The sequence below is a fragment of the Osmerus eperlanus genome, chromosome 22, assembly GCF_963692335.1.
Source record: "Osmerus eperlanus chromosome 22, fOsmEpe2.1, whole genome shotgun sequence".
Classification (NCBI taxonomy): domain Eukaryota; kingdom Metazoa; phylum Chordata; class Actinopteri; order Osmeriformes; family Osmeridae; genus Osmerus; species Osmerus eperlanus.
Genome location: NC_085039.1, coordinates 8,365,819 through 8,386,321, shown reverse-complemented (window position 1 = coordinate 8,386,321; position 20,503 = coordinate 8,365,819). Strand labels below are relative to the sequence as shown.

Sequence of the window (20,503 nt, the reverse complement as noted above, 5' to 3'; positions counted from 1 at the left end):
CAAACACACAGTATGCAAGACCACTTAAAAATCATTCAGCAAAATTACAAACATCTCACCCACTCTGAAAAATACAGGACAGATGACACATAGACATACCTAACTTTTTTGACAGAGTAATAACAAGCACTTGATCGATGCTTACGTGAGCGTCCCGGATAAACACACACGAGTATGATATCAAACATCAAAGCCATTCAGGAAGCTACGAGCAAGAGCCTCGACAAAACGCCACCTGGCCTTGGTGAAAGTAGGGGAAACTGTGGCTATTAATAACCACCACGCCACCTTGGGGGACAAATATGGAACGCTTCTCGTCACATTAGTTCATTGCTTTAGAGATGTGCTTTTTTTTCGTCCGAACATCCATTAGAGCAATAGCCTGTTTACTTGTCTAGACCTGGAAAATAACATGAGGGTTGAGTCGGCTTTCACAGTCATGCATATTATTAGGAGATTAGACGAGAAAGAATTGGTGAAAGTCAAGTGCAAGGACAGAACCGGGACAGGAAGCGACCTCTGCGAGCTCGTATACTCCCAAGTAGAGCCACACAGAGACACGCACAAACACACACACACAGTATCACACCCAACTCACACTCACTCTCTTTCTCCCTCTCTTTTGTCAGACTTTCTCTCGCAAAAATACCCAAGATCACGCACATACACACACTCACACAAACACTCCCTCGAAATGGTTCAGCTTATGAGAAGAAATGTGAGGGACTGTGTGACTGCCATGTCTATAGCTCCAGATCTGAGGGCTCCTACAGTTCTCCTTTCTTTGGGAATCAGAAGTGGGCCGAATCTGTATGTGCTCATTTGAGTCCAATAACGAATGTAACAACGGAAGACTGCCAAGAATACTCTCTTAAAGACTGCTAAGGAGTTTCTGGCATAAAAAAATGTATCACTCTTCTAGAGCAAATGCATGCCAACTGTAATTGATGGGGGCAATGATACTATCCACATCTCATAATAAATGTCAATATTTCTCTTTAGAGACTTGTAGCCTACTTTAGCAAAGTAATTCATAAGTAGGTCTTCTAAACATGAAGCAAACAATGATCCACATGCATAAAACATTTGCTGAAGGAGTCTTTTCTCAATGGTCAACAGACTTGTTGCATGAGGCAAGGCCAGGTCCCTCTAGAGTCAGAACGCACGAACAACACAGGAAACTTGATGTCTGCAAAAGAGGGTTGGTCCCATGGCAAGTGTTACTGAGTGAGTGAGTCAGGTAACTACACGGAGCCTCGGCTGCTGTAAATTTGGTTCTTGAATCGAACGGGGAAGTGTTGAACAGAAACCAAATATTTTTGCGTTGAATTTAGGTGGTTTCCTCCTCCGTGGGTTGCTGTTTATAAAAACCTGACCGAACTCGTCTTTTTTAACGGCTCCGTGTTTGAACTAATGTGACGAAGTTTGCATTTCAAGGGCGGTGAGTGTTCAGGTGTTCGTCTGCTATATACTCTCCTGGCGCTGCCTAGGTTGATGTTGTCTGCCACTTCGTTTCACAGCGCAAGCAGAGACATTTTCTGGGACGTAAAATTTGATTTAGGACGGTGAACCGTCTAACGCCACACCATTTTCTTTTATTGAATTGGACCAACATTCAAGTGGCTTTTCTAAGACAGGTAAGTGTCTGCAAAGTTTAAAGTTAAGCATTTTTGTTTTGTACAGAATTTGTCACTTTCTTCTATGCACAAATATATGACGTCCTTCGGTTGACACCTTTTGAGCATTTGCCAACTCATGGCAAAATGTGATACTCAACCTGGCGACAGCAATGCAAGCTGTCGGTTAGCTTGCGTGACCTCTGTAAAGCATTGTCAGAAACCCTGCCCAATTATTTAACCAGGACGTGGTGGTAGCCTATTGCAGTTTGTGGCGGAGAAAGTGTTTGAGAGGTTGAAGAAATAAACAGCATTAGAAACTTTAATTTAGTCATAGTCATGCACATCTTATATTTACACTCAAACATACAGCGGGCATGGTAGCCTATACAGAGCTGCTGCTGCCACCAAGAACTGCAATACTTCAAACCCACTTATGGCTGAGGTCAGAGCAGATTTAGCTTTGAGAAGCTTGGGGCTTTTGCAGAACTCATCGAAAAACCACAGAGAACTGCTTAGCACACAGAAACACACACACACACAAACATATGCATGCATGGTGGTTTTCAAGGAGGAAGCACCACATGTGTTCACAACCTTGCCCTTGAAAGCCTTTCAGAAACCTAAAGGGCACCAGAGACCAAGGAGGGAATGCTCTTAATAACAGCCACAAACAAATTTTTATTTCTGAAAAGTAGTATATGTACACACTCTTTAGGATCCTAATCCAACGTTTATCTAAGACCAGCCTGAGACCAAACTCACCAAGACCAATCCGTGTAGCAAAGATCTCATCTGTGATTTGACTGTGCTTTGTCCCTCACAGTTGCCTGTGAAATGTATCATGGCATATTGTTAGAAAGAAGTTACGTCTGGTAGTCATTTGCATGAAAGTTTGAGTTTGATATGCCTGTGCTGAAATATACGTGAGCGTGTCGGGGAGAGGCACAGAATGTTGGAAGCTCGCTAGAAACGCAAAACTGTAGGGAACTGATGAGTTGTGCAGTTTGATTTTTATCCTGCACTTATCACAGATTCGAGTGTCAAACTGACAACACACGGGGAAGACAAAAAAGGGAGAGAATGAGGGAGCTACAGAGAAAAATGAAGGAGTGATGATATCTCTCACGGCTGGGTGATGGATGTGCATTCTGCTTGAGGGAAATTCCTCACTGTCACATTGCCCCCCAGCACTCTCTCTCTCTCTCTCTCTCTCTCTCTCTCTCTCTCTCTCTCTCTCTCTCTACCCTCTCTCTCTCTCTCTACCCTCTCTCTCTACCCTCTCTCTCTACCCTCTCTCTATCCTGTACCCTCTCTCTCTTTCTGTTTTGGTTCGGTGGGAAACTGACGACGCATATCTGACATTCTCTTGCTGCTTATTTCAACTGCTGACATGCCTCGTAATAGAGATGTAATTGTACAATCCGTTTTTTTTCCTCCGCAAGCTACGATTTAGTCAGTGTGTCTGTCACCCCTAATCCTCAGACCACGCCCAGGCCTCAAGGGGTTAAATCCGTCTTGCAGTAGGTAAACTGTGTCTCCCCAGGTCTCCCTGGTGTTTTCCACTGAATCTTTGCGTTATGAGTTTTTACAGGATGCCAGTGTGAAATGCAGATGCTACAGCGGACATGGTGTGTGTGTGTGTCCAACACTGGCTGGATGATAGAATCACACATGAAAAGCCTGCCAGGGAAATAAAAGTGTCTTCATACACCTTGTCTACAACAAAGAATATCGCAGAGGTATAAATCAAAAGGACCATATAAGACACATAAATAATGGATTATTGGTGTGAAGGTAATGGCCTGGAGAGAGAGAGTGTAAACAAGGAAATAGGCCTATTTACTCAACCCTTCAGCATATATTGCCATTTCACCCAGGTCGTGCCAAGGAAGCTATTGCCTGGAAATGAGCGTTGTCTGCCATAAATCAACGTTGTAACAATGTTGATCTAACCTTAGGTGTCTTTTGTTATCTCACAGCGATAGTGGTTCACGGGAGTGCTCTTTTACCTCTCGTGCAGACTGGAGCCTGCTTCATGAATGAGCTTCTGATCAATTGACATTCCCGTCTTCCCACTGGTTACCATGGTGCCAAAAGTTGCCATGGTACTTAGGGCCGGCATGGCGACTTGTCTCAGCCCAACTCTGACTCTGGTTGAGTTACTGCAGCCGTTCTTTACAAACAATTTCCAGTCGGATCGCGCTGCCCAGAGCATACAAAGTGGATTAGACAGTTTGTCATGACACGACACAGGAGGTAGTTTGACTAGGGTTCGCACTGGGTAACCCTTCATTTCTGCAAGATGCACTCCTAGTGCATGCAGCTGGTGTGAAGTACAAAATCAAAGTCATTTATTTCAAGGATTGCAGTCTGTGTTTATCACTATTTGCTTGTGTTAACACTTTGTATCCAACCATTCACCTTATGTCCATCCATTCCAAGGTTGAGTTTGAAACATATTGAGCCGGTTTTTATTCACCCTTCATTAACTTTTAATTTGTATCCACCTTCAGTTCACCATGATTGAAATGTGACAGACCTTGGAATGAAGGTCTGATAACCTTCACTTAACATACCGTTACAATCTTGCTCACCCCAGGTAGTATTTGGGACAATTGATCCCAATGATCCTTGTAGGTTGAGATGACCCCTAACTGTCAGAACGACGTTAGCGTTGCTTAAGGGACTAAGGTATCCCATTAACCCTTGTGTTATCTTCGGGTCGTTCTGACCCATCAGTCATTGTGACCCACCGTCGTATTGCGACAACTTTACCGCATACAAAAACAAAGTGAAGCATTTTCTTTTAACCGTTGGGCTGTCTCAGACCCCCCACATTGCGAAGGTTAAAAGAAAATTATTTGTATTTGTTTTTGTATTGGGTAAAATTGGGTAAACACAACGATGGTTCGTTATGAACCTTTGGGTCATGTGACCCGAAGGCAGCACGAGGGTTAAGAACCACCTCATGACCCTGGTCCTACCCTGGTGATGTGATAGGTCTGTTGACCCAGTTCACACTGGATCCCACAGGGATGCACCATGGGAACTATTGGTGCCCTATGACCTGGCCTGAATTAAAGGATCTTGAGATGAGTCAGGCAAATCCCAAACGTATCTGTCCTGCAGACCAGTGACAAAGGTTGTCGGGTAGCTCTACAAGTTAGCATTGAGGCTAACATCTGCTATACTTGTCACCATTGCAGTTCCAGCCTTTTAATAGAATCCCAAAGACAAACGGGTGTGCTTCAGTGTATTATCTCATTGTTTCCTCTTCAGTGAGCTGGAATATGAGTGTTTGGCCACTTTGATAATGAGGAATTGGGGAAGGTCAACATTAGAACATTAGTCTTTTGGAGCTGCAAGGTGACAAGGCATCTCTATAGATAAGACCACCAAAGTGTTAGCGGTCTTGTATGCATCTTATCTTCTTTCCAATTTGGTTTGAGTTTAGTTTGTAATTTGCTCCTGATAAATCATAATCGGCTATCTGTACGGAATTGTCAATCTGTGCTATCTTAATTGTGACTACAACAAAGTTTACCCAGTGCTATCGTAGCTTTGTGTTAGCAGCATAGCTGCATGCTAGCTTAGCTGCATGCTAGCTTAGCTTAGCGCTATACACCAAAGCACACCAGCTCCTGGTCTTAACTCAGTGACAGCAGTGAAAATGAACCAAGACCGGATTACACCAGTCCTGCATTCCTCTCCAAACCTGTTTCAGACAGACACACAAACACACTAATCCCTTACACAAACAGACACAGGGAAACCACTGAAGCAAGCCTTTACATGTCACACACATAGAGCAGTGGTTTAACCCAGACAGTTAGAGTAGAGGTGACTCAGAAAAACTCATTAGAGAAAAGCCGAAAATAGTTTCAAGCCAAAGGAGGTCAATTGACAGAGAAATACAGTAGAATGTTTAGGTAGACTTGGTTCCCCCTTAGTGTCTCTGTGGACTGAAACTGATGTATTTTTTTGTATTTCAATACTCAAAATATCTGTCAACTCCAGACAGTGACAAATAGTCTTACTGTATGTTTATGTCAGGAGTAAAAAATGCCTGTGAAAGTCTCTCACAAAGACTTTTTGAACTTTTGACAATTTCAAGTGTGCATTGGAAGTAATATGTGTGTGAGTTTGTGTGAAAGGGAGAGAGTGGGAGAGGGCTGTGTTGGAAGATTTGACAGTGACAGAATGTTTATGCCATGAGACAGCTCAAGGAGTCCTGTCAGGACTCGTCAGAACAGGTGTCTCAACCTGGGCCCCTTTCCTAAGATCTTCTCTCTTTGTCTCTCTGGCTTTGTCTTTCTCTTCCTCCAACATTCTTTTTCTCGGCTGTTCACTCCCTCTTTTCTACCTGTTTGCCTGGTCCTTTCTCCAACAACACTACTTTACTGTCTCTCTCTGTCAGTACTTTGACATCGGAGTTGTCAGTGCATGTTACCTCATGAACCGTGCTTTAACAAGCTCAAGATCTTGACCTTTGACCTTCCACCCCCCCCCCCTCTCTCTCTCCTCCCATCCCGCATCTCTTACTAACCCACACCCTAATGGAATTCCTCACACACTCTGAATTCCAGCTCATTGTTTAACACCAGTAAAAATATAAAAATGACCTGATCCTATAGACACACACACACACGCCACATGCAGGGGCGGATACACGTACGTTTCCTGAAGAGATAAAAGCCTCAGGTCAGATCTGACGGCTCATGCAAGCAAATACCCACGCTAGATACACTAGACAAACAGTCTGCTGACACCCCGACTGTGCCTTGCCCCCTCTAAGACCGTTCCCCAGCATAGATACACTCAGCATCACAAGCTATGCTCGAATGGTTTAGCCCGCTAACTCCCCTTAGGAGTCTACATTGGTACATGCCAAGTGCAGCCCCCTGGGGTGAGGGATCAGGTAAGCAGTTGGGTGGGAGGAGGGGGGGGGGGCTAACAGAGGGGTGCATGAACAAGGTGGGTAAAGTGTGTGTGTTAGAGCCGGTCCCCCTCAGTATTCCATGACTGCACCAGGGGAGGAAATTGCGGGCAAAGCTGGGTGGAGGCTGAGAAGAGCCCGCCCCTAGTTGAACAGAGCCACTATTGTGTGTGTGTGCGCGCGTGCGTGCGCGCGCGTGTGTTTTATGTGCATAGAGAGCACATTGATCTACCTCTTCATACATCTCCAGAATATAGAGAAGAATGAGTAATATAGTCCGATTGGTATAGCCCCCTGGCTGACCCTTTAATTAAAGGGCTTATCATCAGCATAACTTAAAAGCTGGATATACAGTCTGAAGTCTGGGAGCAGCAGCTGATATGTCTGCATTTTGACATATTGTTCAGTGTGCGTGTGTGTGTGTGTGTGTGAAAGTCTGCATGTGTGTTCGTCATGTATCAATGTGGTAAGGTAGTGACAAATAAGTGTGGTTATAATGATGGGTGGTTTACTTAAAATATCCCTCCACACACTTCCTGTCTGTGAAGCAGTGATGGTGGAATTACACACACGCACACACACACACACACACACACACACACACACTCGCACGATGTTCATAGGATTGCTGTGTTTTCATTCCCTTGACCTGCACTGTCGCTCAAAAGAGACTTGGCTGTGTGCTGTTGAACCACCAGCCAAACACCACAAATTCCTCTCCCACAAGCGCATGCTTTACACACACTATACACACGAGTGCCCACTGTGTGTACCCACGTGCACCTCAACACGTACACACTTGTGTCACCTACACACACACACCTTACGGTACAGTAACTCACATCATATGTGTACACACACATTTACCACTGTGCCTTTTTTTGAATTTTTTAGCTGTATCTAACCCAACAGCATAATTGTCTCTTATAGTTGACTGTGACTGTTTTTGCGTAGAGAAAGTGAAAATCAATGGCTGTAAAAGGAAGGGAAAAAAAGAATTGCTCCTCAAGGCTACAGCGATAACCTGTCCCAACGTCCTTTACACACTGAGCTCTTTCCAGGAGTGCCTTTTTTTTTTACGATTGGTGGGCTGCCAATTCCCGGTCACTGCTTCCTTATCAGCAGCCAATGACAACAACCTGGGGCATGTGAGGTCAGAGGCCAGGGTCGTTGTGATTGGCCGTCTGGCCTGCGAGCGTCTGGACAGCGGAGTGTGCTGTCATCCTGTTCCCTGGTTTGTTGTGGACCTTGGGACACTGCCACTGTGTCGTACTGGGGGCTTCCTTTAAGTCTCTCTGACTTCCTCTGGTGTTGATGCAGTAAAGGCTTTTATGCAGATTATCTTCCACACACATACACTCTCACTAACTCTTTCACTCACTCACGCACTCACTCACTCAGACACACACACACCATATAATTCCCCCCCCCCCCCCCGACTTCCAAGGCTCATTCTAAAAGATCAGTCGCTATGACAACCAGCCCAAATCTCGACTCTGAAGTAAATTCATTGTCCAACCAAAGATGAAGCCTACTGCATCACCGTGGATGAGGCTACTCCAGGGTTAGCCTCTCTATGCACTGCCGTTGCTTGTGTAACTCTCGTTTACAAAGCATAGGTTAGGTTGTTGATAAGAGAGCTGGGGTCAGCAGACAACCTTGGTGCCAGTCTCTGCATAGTTCCTTGTAATCTTCCATGTAAATGGCAGTTCAGTGGCCACTCCAGGTGCACACAGGCTAGCGAACTAGTGGTGTGTGTGAGGCATTCTGATGTCCCTGTGTGGACCTAATCACCTCCAGGTCTGAGGTCTTGGCTGTTCATTGATTTTCACAGAAGACTTGATACTGGCGTGGGTTAAGCTTGGACATCCAGCATTGTAGAGCCGTTGTGTGTATGTCTTTGAGAGTTTTTTTTTTTTTTTTTTTTTTTTTTTTTACACACATTACACTGTTTCTGTAACTTTGGTGTTCTTTGTGAGAGCCTCATAATGACTTTGTTTGTGTGTGTAAGCACAGCACACCTGGGCTTCTGATTAGTCATGTCCCTGGTGTGTGTGTTTGTTTTTATGGGACAGTCATTGGCGGCAGCTCTTCATCAATATTTCCAAACTGTCATACATAATGAAACATGTTATATTTCAAATCCCCCTCCCCTCACTCGATACCCCCTTGCTAGAGTTCTTCCATCTGTTCTAACGCTAGGCTAGCAGAAACCATACAGCCTGCAGGACTCCCCACAGGGCAAATATACATTCTTTCGCACCAAGGCGCTAGCAGTGTTTACTCTGAAGTCATGCCAACTGTTAGCTACCTAGAGCTAGCCACCGTGGGGCCATGGTGGGGGAGTAAGAGAAACACAATCGCCTAACCATGATGTAGGAAAGTACGTGCTGTCCCTACATTACACACACACACACACACACACACACACATACTTTGTCACATCATCCATTCCCCCCACACACAAACACCTAAGCAGAAAGTGCGCTTACAATTTACACAAACAGCCATTGCCTCAGTGAATCCTTTTCTATCCTGTCGTCAGACTAGCGATGGTACTGTCTGTGAGCGAGTCCTCATGTGTAATTAGGAACTTGAACCAAACTGAGACGCTCCCACTCTAGTGAGAGTGTAGGTTGTTAGTTGGGCAACATGGCCTGCTGTGTGAGGGTCAAAGAGTGGTTACCGTGGTGACAGACGTGGGGGGTGGGGGGGTGGGGGGAGACGCTGAGGTCTCGGGTGTCCAGTGAAAGGGGGGGGCGGAACGTGAACACATGACTGGTCATAGTCCTAGACAACGCTGTCTGTTTCCCCAGACCGTAGATCTCTCTGTCATCCTCATTCTTTTTGTGTCTCCCTTCCCTTTCTCTCTCTCTCTCTGATTCTCTCTCTCCGATTCTCTCTTTCTTTCTTTGACTCGACTATCTCGCTCTGACTTTCTGACTCTCACGTCTGACTCTTCCCATCTCCCTCTTGTGTCCCTCCCTCCCTCCCCCCCCTTTTTTCCTTCATTCACTCCATTATCAGTATCTCCTGTGCATCCTGTCTAATTATCGGGGGATATGTGTGAGTATGTGTATCTTCGGGGACCTCTACAATGCTCCTGATCAAAGCTTGTTTGTTTATTTCCACCCTGCTAATTGGGCCTCATCACCCCAGCAAGCCAACTCCCCACAGAACCTTATAAGCTCTCATAACACCCTATTAACTGTGATTGCTCCATATTCTTAAGAATGGCCCTTATGAGCTACCATAGGCTCTGAGAAGCTACCATACTCCCGATAAACATCCACAGATAAAAGACATCACCGTTCTTTATCAACTACCATAGTTCTCTCTAAGCTTCTATATCCCCTCTATAAGCTCCCATAGTTCCATATAGCCTATCTCTCTATAAACTAACGTAGCTTTCCCAGTCCTTGGAAAGTACTTGATCTCTACACTGGTCTCAGGTTGTCGAGGTCTTCACTTGTCAGAGATCTAAGAAGGTGCACTTTGTAGAAAGACTTGGTTAGTGGGGGGGGGGGGGGGGGTTGTTACAATGAGCAGTAGTTTTCCATATTCTTTCCCTCTTTCTTCGAAACTAGAATATTCTCTTTCTTCCGTCGCTGGTCTCTCCGTGGTCCATCTCTCTAGGGAAAAGGAAAACATCAGGCGCCTCTTTCTAGAAAGTTACCCTCAGGGTCTAGGGAGACCCATGGATATAATGGAGCTTTTGACTGTCTAGATCCTTTCCCTTAAATTGTTGCCTAACTGACGGGAAGGTCCTTTTAACTCATGGGGGGTATGAACTTTTAAAAGGAACTAGTGTTGAGAATAGATGTGGTGTTACTCTCCTAATTAACTGTCCCCAGTTCTAACCTGAATGTCAAACTTCAACTGACTAGGAGGTTTTTGTGTGAGACCGTTTCCCCATCTGTCCAAGACAAACTCATGGTTAACACAGAGCACACATCTGAGCATGGTCGAGGCTCTGTCGAGGTTGTTTGTTCAGAATGTCGCGTGTTTCAAGCCCTCGGGTGTGCGCATACACACACACACACACACACACACACACACACACACACACACACACAAGCAAATATAGTCCCAAGTGTCAGCTATGAGGGAAAACAAATATTTCAGTTCTGTAATGTGTGTGGGGATGCCTGGGGAACTGTCACAAGGGAAGCCAGTGAACAAATACGGCATCTAACTACAAAGGCAGAAATCTTTGTGTGACTGGCTCAATTATCTCTAAATTTGCCAGGTGTATTGTTCCCAACAACGTGCTATGTAGCGTGTGATGTTCTTGAGATGATTGGTTTTTAAGATAGAAATGTAAATGCATTTGCCCACCATGTTTAGCTGCACCAAGCTATGGAGCACTCCAGTACAGTATCCTTCCTTGCGAAAAGGATACTGTCCGTGGCCCATTCCGTTTGTCAGTAACCAAAGTATTTCATTCACACTAGCACTGCGCTCGTGAAATGAAAACGGTCATTTGATGGGACTGTCGGGGTGAAAGGAATAAGAAACATTTACATTTAACGACCGTGCGCAGATGAATCTCGGCTTTGTGGCTGTGACCTCTCAAGATGACCTCCTCACCTCTGACCTTTAACCTTTGTCGCTTTTGTCACAGACCGAGGATGGATGAGACGGACAAGTACCAACAGAGGCTGCAGGCGATTGCTGTGAGTTTAACACAGACGCACACACGCACACACCATGAAAAGGAAGCTCTGCACCCTGTCCGGTCTACGGCTGCTGAATAATTTACCCAGGGTGCAGTGTGGCGAGCAGCCAGGGCCTCCCTCAGCCCAGTAAAACAACACCGCTCCGTTCCCATGGAGACCGGTGACTCAGGACCTAGTGTGACGTAGCTCCTCGTGTCCATGGCGATATTGCCCTGTGGCAGGTGTGTGACCAGGTGTTCCTTTTTCCTCTTGTCTCTCTCCTTATTTCTCCCTCCTACCTCGCCTCTCTCGCTACCTCTCTCTCTCTCGCTACCTCTCTCTCTCTTTCTCCTTTCTCCTCTCTCTCTTTCTGGCTCTCAGGAGAAGCGACGTCTGCAAGAGGAGCAGGAGAGGGCTAAGAGGGAGATGGAGGAAGAAAAATTGAGGCTGCAGCAACTCAAGGTCTGACCTACACACACACACACACACACACACACCAACACACGCGTATGCACACATGCGCACGCACGTTACATAAACTCCCTCACCAAGTCTCGATCACACGTCGAAGTGAAGAACATTCACACGTTCTCTGTTGCCCAAATGAACTCACGTCTATCGTAATAGGCCGCCGAGGAGCCAGGAGCTAACTTCCAAATTGCATGCCAAGTAACACAAAAAACTCTCTCTCACACACACACACACACACACACACACTTCCTGGATCTGTCAGTGCCTCTGGCAGGGTTGAAGGCGGGCCTTCCTGAGCCGAGATCAGTTTTATGTGTGTGTTTACGTGCGTGTGCCCCTGCGCTGGACTGAGCTATTGTTCACACTCACTTCCCTGCCTGGCCTTCCCGCCTTCCTCCTCTACCTTGGAACTGTGGCCCAGGGCACATTCCTGGAGAGAGGGAACGAGGGAGAGCGTGTGTGTGCGCGCGTGCGTGCGCATTCCCCCGCCAACTTTGTGTGTTTGCATCCACACTTGTACAGTGAGTGACTGTGTGACCCATCTCGTACCTTGTGTACACATCCGTTCTCCCTCTCTCACCCCCCCCCCCTGCAGATAATGTCCCAATAAACACTTTCAGATGCGCTCTGCTCAAGGCTAACCCACTGTACATGCTACATACCACAGATTCCATACTGAGCAAACCAGCGCCAACCGCTAGCCGCTAACGTGAAAAAAAAACAACAACCTCCCTCTCCCCTAAAACGCCTCCATCTTCCCCTCTCTCTCCACCAGCCCTGGACAATTCCTGCTCTGTCTGCCTCTCTGAATGTTTACCTCCCCCTCTCTCACTCTGCCTCTCACCGACTCGCTCTAAACTTCCTAGGAGGTCAAGAGAAGTATACTTGTCCATATAAACTCTTTCTGTCTAAGCGCTGGCTGAAGTGCTGCACCACCAATGCTGAGAGGCTTCGAGCCCTCAGTCGACGCAAGCTTAATTAGACAAGCTTTTAATGAGGCCAGAGCAGTGTCTCTTGTTTATGTCTCTTCATTCAAACCATTCTAGATGTCGGTCTGCTGCTGTCTGAGGGGTGCTCTTCGAGTGCACTTGAGAGATCTTTCTCTGCCCATTTCCCTCGGTATCCCTCTGCGACACGCACGCACGCACGCACCAACACGAGGACGCACGCACACACATGCTCACCTTTTGAAGCCCCTCTCTCCGATCACGGCTGTGTGATACTTTGGGTTTGGGGGGGGTTTCGACGCGCTGAGCGTTCCAGGAAGGAAGTGCTCGCTGCAGACTTCCTGTCAGGGCGGGCTCATGACCTCCAGCTGGGGGGGGGGGGGGAGAGGGAGAGAAAGGGAGAGAGGTTAAGTGGGAGAAGGAGCGGAGGAAGGAGAGAGGAAGGGGAGACAGGTGGTGAAATACTCAGAGAGAGAGAGAGAGAGAGAGAGACACACACACACACACAGAGAGACACACACAGAGAGAGACACACACAGAGAGAGACTGGGATGAAGGGTTTTCATTGAAAGTGCCAGCGTGGGAGGATGAGACCCTTGTTAGCCCCTGGGTAGGATGAAGTGATATTTAAAGGTGTATGGGGTTTGTGAAGAGCGAAGAAACAAAGGGCAACAGTTGTGCTAGCTGATTGGACGGGGAGCCGAAAAGGTCACGCCCACCCGCTGGCACATAATAGAATGTGAGATTGCGCACACGTCTGTCATTACCGCCGTTTGTCTGCCTCTGTCTCCCTGTGCTCTTCTAGGGGTTGTGACTCATGACAGGATGATTCACATTCACATTTTTTTTGGTTGCATTCTCCAACTATGTCTCTCTCTCTCATGTTCTCCCTATTTCTCCTTGTATATCCATTCATTCATATTTCCTTCCTTCCTCCCCCCCCCCCCCCCAACTCCAGAGGAAGTCTCTCAGGGACCAGTGGCTGATGGAGGGACCCCCCCAGTCCCCCACCTCCCCAGACACCCAGGCCCCCCCCTCCCCCCTCTGGGGCTCCCAGGCCAAGGAGATAGAGCAACACATAGACAAGTAGGAACACGCACACACACACTGTCTGCCTCACACGGCAGAATTGTCGTCATACTTAACTTATTTGTGTTCCTACATAGACCAGAGACACAGTGATACTCCAGATTCATTGTAATGATAGATCATAATATGTGCTTGCATTTGTGCCTCTGTGTGTGTGTGTGTGTGTGTGTGTATCAGGTTGCAGACAGAGAGTCAGCGGCTGGCAGAGAAGGAAGAGAAGATCAAGGAGCAGATGGAGGATGGCCAAACGGTGTGTGAGACCCCCCCCACACACACATACACACACACACACACACACACACACCACACATTCAGAGGAGTCGCAGCGCAAGTGCAACAAGCAGGTCCATCATGTTCCATTAAGCTAATTTCTCCCACAAGTCATGAGTCGTGAATAATGTATCATCTCCTTAATGTAGCTTTGATCTAGCCTCTCTCCTTCAAACGGAGGGAAGTTTCCTCCAAAGAATCCTGCGAGCCGCTCACCAAAACAATGTGCATCACCTCACATACTCTCAAGTTATTGTTCAACCTCGAGGCGTCTTTAGAGTTTTCCACTAAACAAGGACGAATCCTTTTTGAGGCTGGCGCTGTGATATTCCTTCGTTTTTCTTCATCGTACCCTTGGTTTTGGAGGTTGTTGTTACATTACATTACATACGTTTAGTCATTTAGCAGACGCTCTTATCCAGAGCGACTTACAGTAAGTACAGGGACGTTCCCCCCCGAGGCAAATAGGGTGAAGTGCCTTAACCAAGGTCACAACGTCATTTGCATGGCCGGGAATCGAACCGGCAACCTTCTAATTAATAGCCCGACTCCCTAACCGCTCAGCCATCTGACCCCCCATTTGTTGGAGCCTCTCCGATCACGAGAGCCCAGAGCCTTGGAGAAAGAGAAGCGAGGGTTGGGCTAGTCTACGCTGCTGTGATGGAGCGCATTTGCTTAGTTCTGTGGACAGTAGTTAGTGCCACTTTATAGGCACACGCTAGGCATATTTAGATATTTGGTTCTAAATACTAAATACGGAATTGTTGCCGACAGTGGTGCAATTGAATGGATCAGTTGTCTTTGTCATGAACTGAGGTGTGTTTGATTTGCCTCCCAGCTGGCCCCTATAGGACTAGTCCAGTGTTTTGGCTGCATTGTATGACCCAAGTCAGGTGCACCCATTCATTGACAGTTTTAGCAGATGGCCACGGTCAGCCTCCAGGTGTTGTGGCTTCAGCTCACCTGCGCCACCTTGTGGGCTGTAGAAAAAGCCTCGACGCAAGTCAACGTAACCTCAAGTCTTTCTAATCCTTCTCCTGTGAACTGCTCTGTGAATCATTTTCTATATGTAAAAAAAGATATTACTATTCTTAAAATAACTTCTTGGAGTGGGTATGGACTTGGTATGGAACCAGACTGAGGAACTCTGGGAATGTGGGAGGAGTTTGTTGTGTCTGGGTGCAGTTCAGTCTAACCCCTCCCCTTTCTCTCCCCTCCTCCAATAGGAAGCAGCGGCTGTAGCGGAGTGCGTTGCAGGTGGGTGCCACCTGTCCTTCCTTAGTAACGGGGGTTGTCGGCTGGCATCGACCACCTGTTGGCAACAGCTGCCTCCCAGCAGTGCTGCATTTAGTTAATTGGGACATCTGTGTGTGTGTTGGTGTTATTAGTTTGACTCTTTGATCGGGGCCGAGTTCATCTGTGTTCTATTGGGTAAATGTTCTTTTTCTGTGGTTTTCTGGTGTAGGCTTGGTTGACAATGTGTTCTCCACTTGCCCCTGACTTGAGAAAGATCTGTCTCTTTTTTCATGCTGTTTCTCTCTCTCTCTTGTTCTGTCTCTTTCATACTCCTCCTCTCTCTCTACATACAGTATTTCAGTTTGGGAAGGTCTTGTTGTACAAAGTTGCATTAAGGGGAAGTCTTTAGGTATTCAGTATTTAAATATTTTCTCTCTCTGCTGCCACTCTACACAGAGGCAGTCCAGGTGACGGTTGTGGAGAACGGGCAGGTGCAAGTCGAGGCAGCATCAGGCGAGGCAGCATCAGGCGAGGCAGCATCAGGCGAGGCAGCATCAGGCGAGGCAGCATCAGGCGAGGCAGCATCAGGCGAGGCAGCATCAGGTGAGCAAACGTGCCCCACCTCATTTCAGTATTCATATTCCCTCTGCAGTAGTCCCCAAAGAACCGTTGATTATTGGTTTTGTATTCTCTGTGCACAAAAACACTGTGTTTAAGACGTCCCATTAGCACTTGAAAGGAGAGCAGCAGGCTCCGCGTCACTGAAGGTTCATACATGCTCTGGTGAATATTCATACCTGCTAATTAGACAGCGTGCATATGCATTTATGCTAATGGTCTAAGGGCCCATACTTTAACATGAATTGCTTCTTTGGAGGGCAAAGAGTGCATAAGACAAGGTAAGGTGAAGCTATTTATGAGGTCATAGCTGAGTTCATCGAGACTCAAGTTTGTATCTTAACCCTTGTGCTGCCTTCGGGTCACATGACCCAAAGGTTCATAACGAACCATCGTTGTGTTTACCCAATTTTACCCAATACAAAAACAAATAATTTTCTTTTAACCGTCGCAATGTGGGGGGTCTGAGACAGCCCAACGGTTAAAAGAAAATGATTCACTTTGTTTTGGTATGCGGTAAAGTTGTCGCAGTACGACGGTGGGTCACAATGACTGATGGGTCAGAATGACCCGAAGATAACACAAGGGTTAAGAGAGCCGTCAGTCGAGCAACACTGTTTGTCCATGACTAAGTGTGTCATCTTTTTCAAGAGAATCATTTTTTGCCCCCTGCAGATTTGTATACACTATCTTTAAAAAATATATATTTTCTTGCTGTCCAGATTTTTTAAAACCATAATATACAGTAATATAACTGTTACCATTACTGTTATCAGTGTTGGAGGTGGCGGAGGAGGGCGTGGTTAAGAATCCAGGCCCGCTATTGGAGGGATCGACTGCCTTGACCAATGGCAGAGGGGAGGGGGAGGGCCAAGCAGCCCTCGACCCCTCGGGCGAGGAGGGGAGTCCCAGCACCAATGGTCTGGTCGCCAACGGTGCAGACGGCGCCGTCACCATGACGTCCCTGGGCTACTCGGAGGCGGAGCCTGAACAGGATCCTCTGAACGGCGGGGAGGAGGACGAGGGGATAATTATGATGCGGGCGGAACGAGTGATCGTTACGGATGACAGCGACGAGGCGCCAGAAGGCCTTTCACCCCCCGACGGGGCGCCGCAGACCAGCTCCCAATCCGCACAGGAAGGAGCTGGAGAGACTGAGGTGGTGGAACCCGAGTCTGTCCCGGAACCTTCCGCAGAGCGAGAGAAAGTAGAGGAAGAGAAGGAAGGGGGGGCGGAAGAAGGAGGGACTACTGTAGAGGCAGAAACGCCTGAGGCGACTGACGGAGAAGTAGAAATGGTTGGAGAGGGAGAGGCGAAAGAAGAAGTGCAGAAATCGATGGATGCGGCGGCCACACCTGAGCTGCAGTCCCCCGCCAACGCCCTAGATGGCGCTGTAGCTGATATTCCTGTCTCCTCTGATACCCAGCCTGCTCTTGCCCACACCTCTAGTCCTGATGCCGAAGAAGTGGCTGCCAAGACGGAAAGAGAGAACCAGGGGGACCAGGGGGGAGAGGCAGTCCCAGCTGCCCAGGCTGAGGTCACCCTCACGGGGCAGGAGTTCCAGGAGGTGTCCCTTGCAGAGCCCCGGACTGAGGCCGGGTCTGTGGAGCAGGAGCCCTTGCTGTCTGCCTCCAAGGCCCCCCAGACCCAGGCGGGGGCCCAGGCGGCGATGGCGTCCCCTCCAGAGACTCTTGCCTTGAGCAGGGCGCAGGAAGGGGAATCCCCGAAACGCAAAACCTGCCAGTGTTGCTCCGTTATGTAAATTTGATTTATTTCTCTTTATCACTCTTTTACTTTCGTGCTTTCACTCGGTCTCCCTTCTTCCCCCCCCCCCCCCTTTTTAAACACGTGCGAATTGTTTGTTTCCTTTCTCGACCTTCCTCCACCCCTCCTCTAACCCGTCTTGTGTTATTAAAACCGTGCGAGAAAAGGGCTGCGTCTCTAACACTGTGAAGGGTGGAGGAAGGGAGGAGTACTAATGTGCCTTCCAAGCTCCACACCCAAAACTCCATCTTCCCCCCCCGCCCTCAGACACCTGTCCTGCCACCCCCCCCCCCACACACACACACACACACCCACAAACCCTACACGGCATTTTACCAGGCCGCTTGCAATGCTGTTCTCCACCGAGAGTGACCAAAGATATCTATGGCCTTCTTACTGTACACGAGGAATGTGTTGAACCAGCTTCTGTTCTCATGCTCTTTCCTAATTCCGAAATCGAATCTAATGGAGTGCTATACATGCAAACTTGTCTGTCAACAGGTTACTATGATACGGGCGGCTTCAGTTTAATGTTAATCAAGGTGTTCAGTTGTATCGTTTTGATATGAATTCATGTAGGTCCATGCACTAAACATTTTTATCCAATTGTTCTGCTCATTTTGTGGCGAAAAGTACCATGGTGGACATAACCAAGGAAGAAATGCCTGTTTTCTTTTTGGATGTATTTGCTTGGCCTTTTGCTCTACTTGAATAATACCAACCATTCTACCATATTGCGTTTTGTCCATTCTAACTTTAAAGATGACGTTTATTTTTAACAGCTAATGGCTAGATTCAAGCTGTGTTTTTCTTTTATCAAATGTATTTTCCCATAGTTTTAAGGATATGCACAGCTCTTTTGAGATTGCTGTGGGCATGTATGTATATAGCCATCATGAATTTGGGGGGAAGGGAGGGGGGATTGTATAGAAGGTATTTTTCAAATGTGTTGACATGAGTCATATGGTTTAATGATTAAACTGGAACCTTATTTGCTGTTGTATGAATGTTCTTTTGAGCTGAAAAGGACGCTTTAGTATTACCACACTCGTACACTCCTCCACATGTTCAAACACATCTGTGTGCTCTGGTGGAACTAAACAGTCGGTGAAATTTGTTTTTTCTACCCCAAAATCAAAGTAATAAAGTAATAAGTAGTAAACCAAATCAATACTTTCCCTGACATACTTTTGATTCTGAAACAGCAACACCCAGAATGCGTTATGCACGTTATGAAGCTCAGGTAAGTCAAGTAAAATCCCTTTACTCACCCTCTATGTTGGATCTGGAGGAAGATAAAAAGGTCTCTACGTCAAATGGCTTCTTCGACTCCTGAATGATTATTATTTCCCAGATAAGAGGCTCCAAAGACAAACTGCAAAATAATGGCAACTCTTTCAGAACTGTTTTCTTTGTGGGTGGATGTCGCAATGACGGAATGTACTGTACTGAAAACTAAGAGGGGTTTTATTGGTACTGTGTTTTGCAAATGTGGAACTCTTACATAGAACAACACCTGGGGGTCGGGTGGTGGCGTGAAAGTATGAGGGAGGAATCCTCCGTCCTTGTGCCAGTGTTAGCTCCAGACCTGAGTAGAGAGACAGAATAGACAAGAGCTGGACAAAATCACTGACTGATATCATTGGACAGATAGATTCATAAATCCAGATATACCAACGCAGCAACGACAACAAAAAATGTTTTCTTTGTGTGCCACCATTCTCTCGCCGGCAGCCTGGATCACCCCAGCTCCCTGGAGGCCCTCAAGACCCGGGACAGCGTCACCATGGACTTCACCCCCTCCGCCCAAAACAGGTGTCCGCTCAACACCTTCCCCAACACAGCTTCCTACACCCAAATCAACCGCTTCGTGGACCAATGTCAGTACTTGCCGTATAACATAGTGACCAGAGGTGCCTTCACGTTCTTGACGGGGGGACGCTTCAACCTCACCAGGGACTTCCTGGGCGTGGCTTCCTGTCCGGACTGCGTGGTGATGAGGTGGGATGTGGTGTCCAGCAGGAGGGTCTCTCTGGACGTGTACCTGCTGAGTCGGAGGCGGGAGGTGGGGGTGGAGTTGATGGAGGAGTACAAGGCCCAGCTGTGGTGCCTGGGTATCCCTGCTCCGGTGGTGATGGACCCGGAGAAGGAGCTCTGTCCAGAGACGAGCCCAACCGAAGCCCCTCAGACTGGGGAGGAGGCAGAGAGACTGGAGGCCTGAGATCCTTGGGGTGGTGCTGGTTATTCGGTTTGGGACAACTTGTGGGTTTCCAGACACTTCAAATTATGAGTAAAAGCTTGAAATGCTCTCTGTTTTCTCGACATTGATAGTGCCCCCAGTGTTGACGTGAAGTGGAGAGTTTTCTTTATTATTTACGCAGACTGGTTAGGACGAATAGAGAGAAAGACTGACAAAGAAGAGAGGGATTCTTTTCAGGGATGTTTTTCTGCAATGTTACCTCCACAACTATGTTTTAACCATGTCATTGTATCGTTCAGCATGTTATACTTACAAGTTAATCAATAAAATGCCAATGAAAAAGAGAAACATTATTTGGGCTATTCCAGACGGTGATTCTGTTTCATTGTGCACTCACGTTCATGCTTGAGCAGTACAAGAGCACGAAAGGAACCAGGACTGCTGGGAGATGCACGGCATGGCCGTGTTCACGGTGTTGGAATGTCATCACGTCATTAGCACGGCTTCCATCACAGTACATCGAAAGTGAGGAATGCTAATTGGTACACCTGTGCTGAGAGAGAGAGAGAGAGAGAGAGAGAGAGAGAGAGAGAGAGAGAGAGAGAGAGAGAGAGAGAGAGAGAGAGAGAGAGAGAGAGAGAGAGAGAGAGAGAGAGAGAGAGAGAGAGGATGTGTGTGTGTTTGTGTGTGTCTTT

At 47.2% G+C, this 20,503-nt stretch overlaps 1 protein-coding gene across 4 annotated transcripts; it reads left to right on the top strand.

Annotated features, from left to right (window-relative positions):
* Window positions 1-1,171: 1,171 nt before the first annotated feature.
* On the top strand, window positions 1,172-18,523 carry palm3 (paralemmin 3). Of its 4 annotated transcripts, XM_062448390.1 has the most exons (9): window positions 1,247-1,441; window positions 1,521-1,637; window positions 11,180-11,231; window positions 11,595-11,675; window positions 13,590-13,717; window positions 13,898-13,970; window positions 15,217-15,247; window positions 15,683-15,829; window positions 16,621-18,523. In XM_062448390.1, exons 3-9 carry the CDS (start codon window positions 11,187-11,189, stop codon window positions 17,604-17,606), a joined length of 1,491 nt encoding a protein of 496 aa, XP_062304374.1. In that variant the 5' UTR covers window positions 1,247-1,441; window positions 1,521-1,637; window positions 11,180-11,186; the 3' UTR covers window positions 17,607-18,523. The 4 variants fall into 4 exon arrangements, with proteins under 4 accessions (XP_062304375.1, XP_062304374.1, XP_062304376.1 ...); XM_062448391.1 differs by lacking the exons at window positions 1,247-1,441; window positions 1,521-1,637 and adding an exon at window positions 1,172-1,240; XM_062448392.1 differs by lacking the exon at window positions 1,521-1,637.
* Window positions 18,524-20,503: the final 1,980 nt, after the last annotated feature.

Excerpts from the sequence above, each read along its gene's own strand:
- palm3 (XM_062448391.1), top strand. The coding sequence starts at position 11,187 with ATGGATGAGACGGACAAGTACCAACAGAGGCTGCAGGCGATTGCT. Across the intron at positions 11,232-11,594 it reads AGAGGCTGCAGGCGATTGCT|GAGAAGCGACGTCTGCAAGA; the intron begins GTGAGTTTAACA and ends TCTGGCTCTCAG. Across the intron at positions 15,248-15,682 it reads TGTAGCGGAGTGCGTTGCAG|AGGCAGTCCAGGTGACGGTT; the intron begins GTGGGTGCCACC and ends CACTCTACACAG.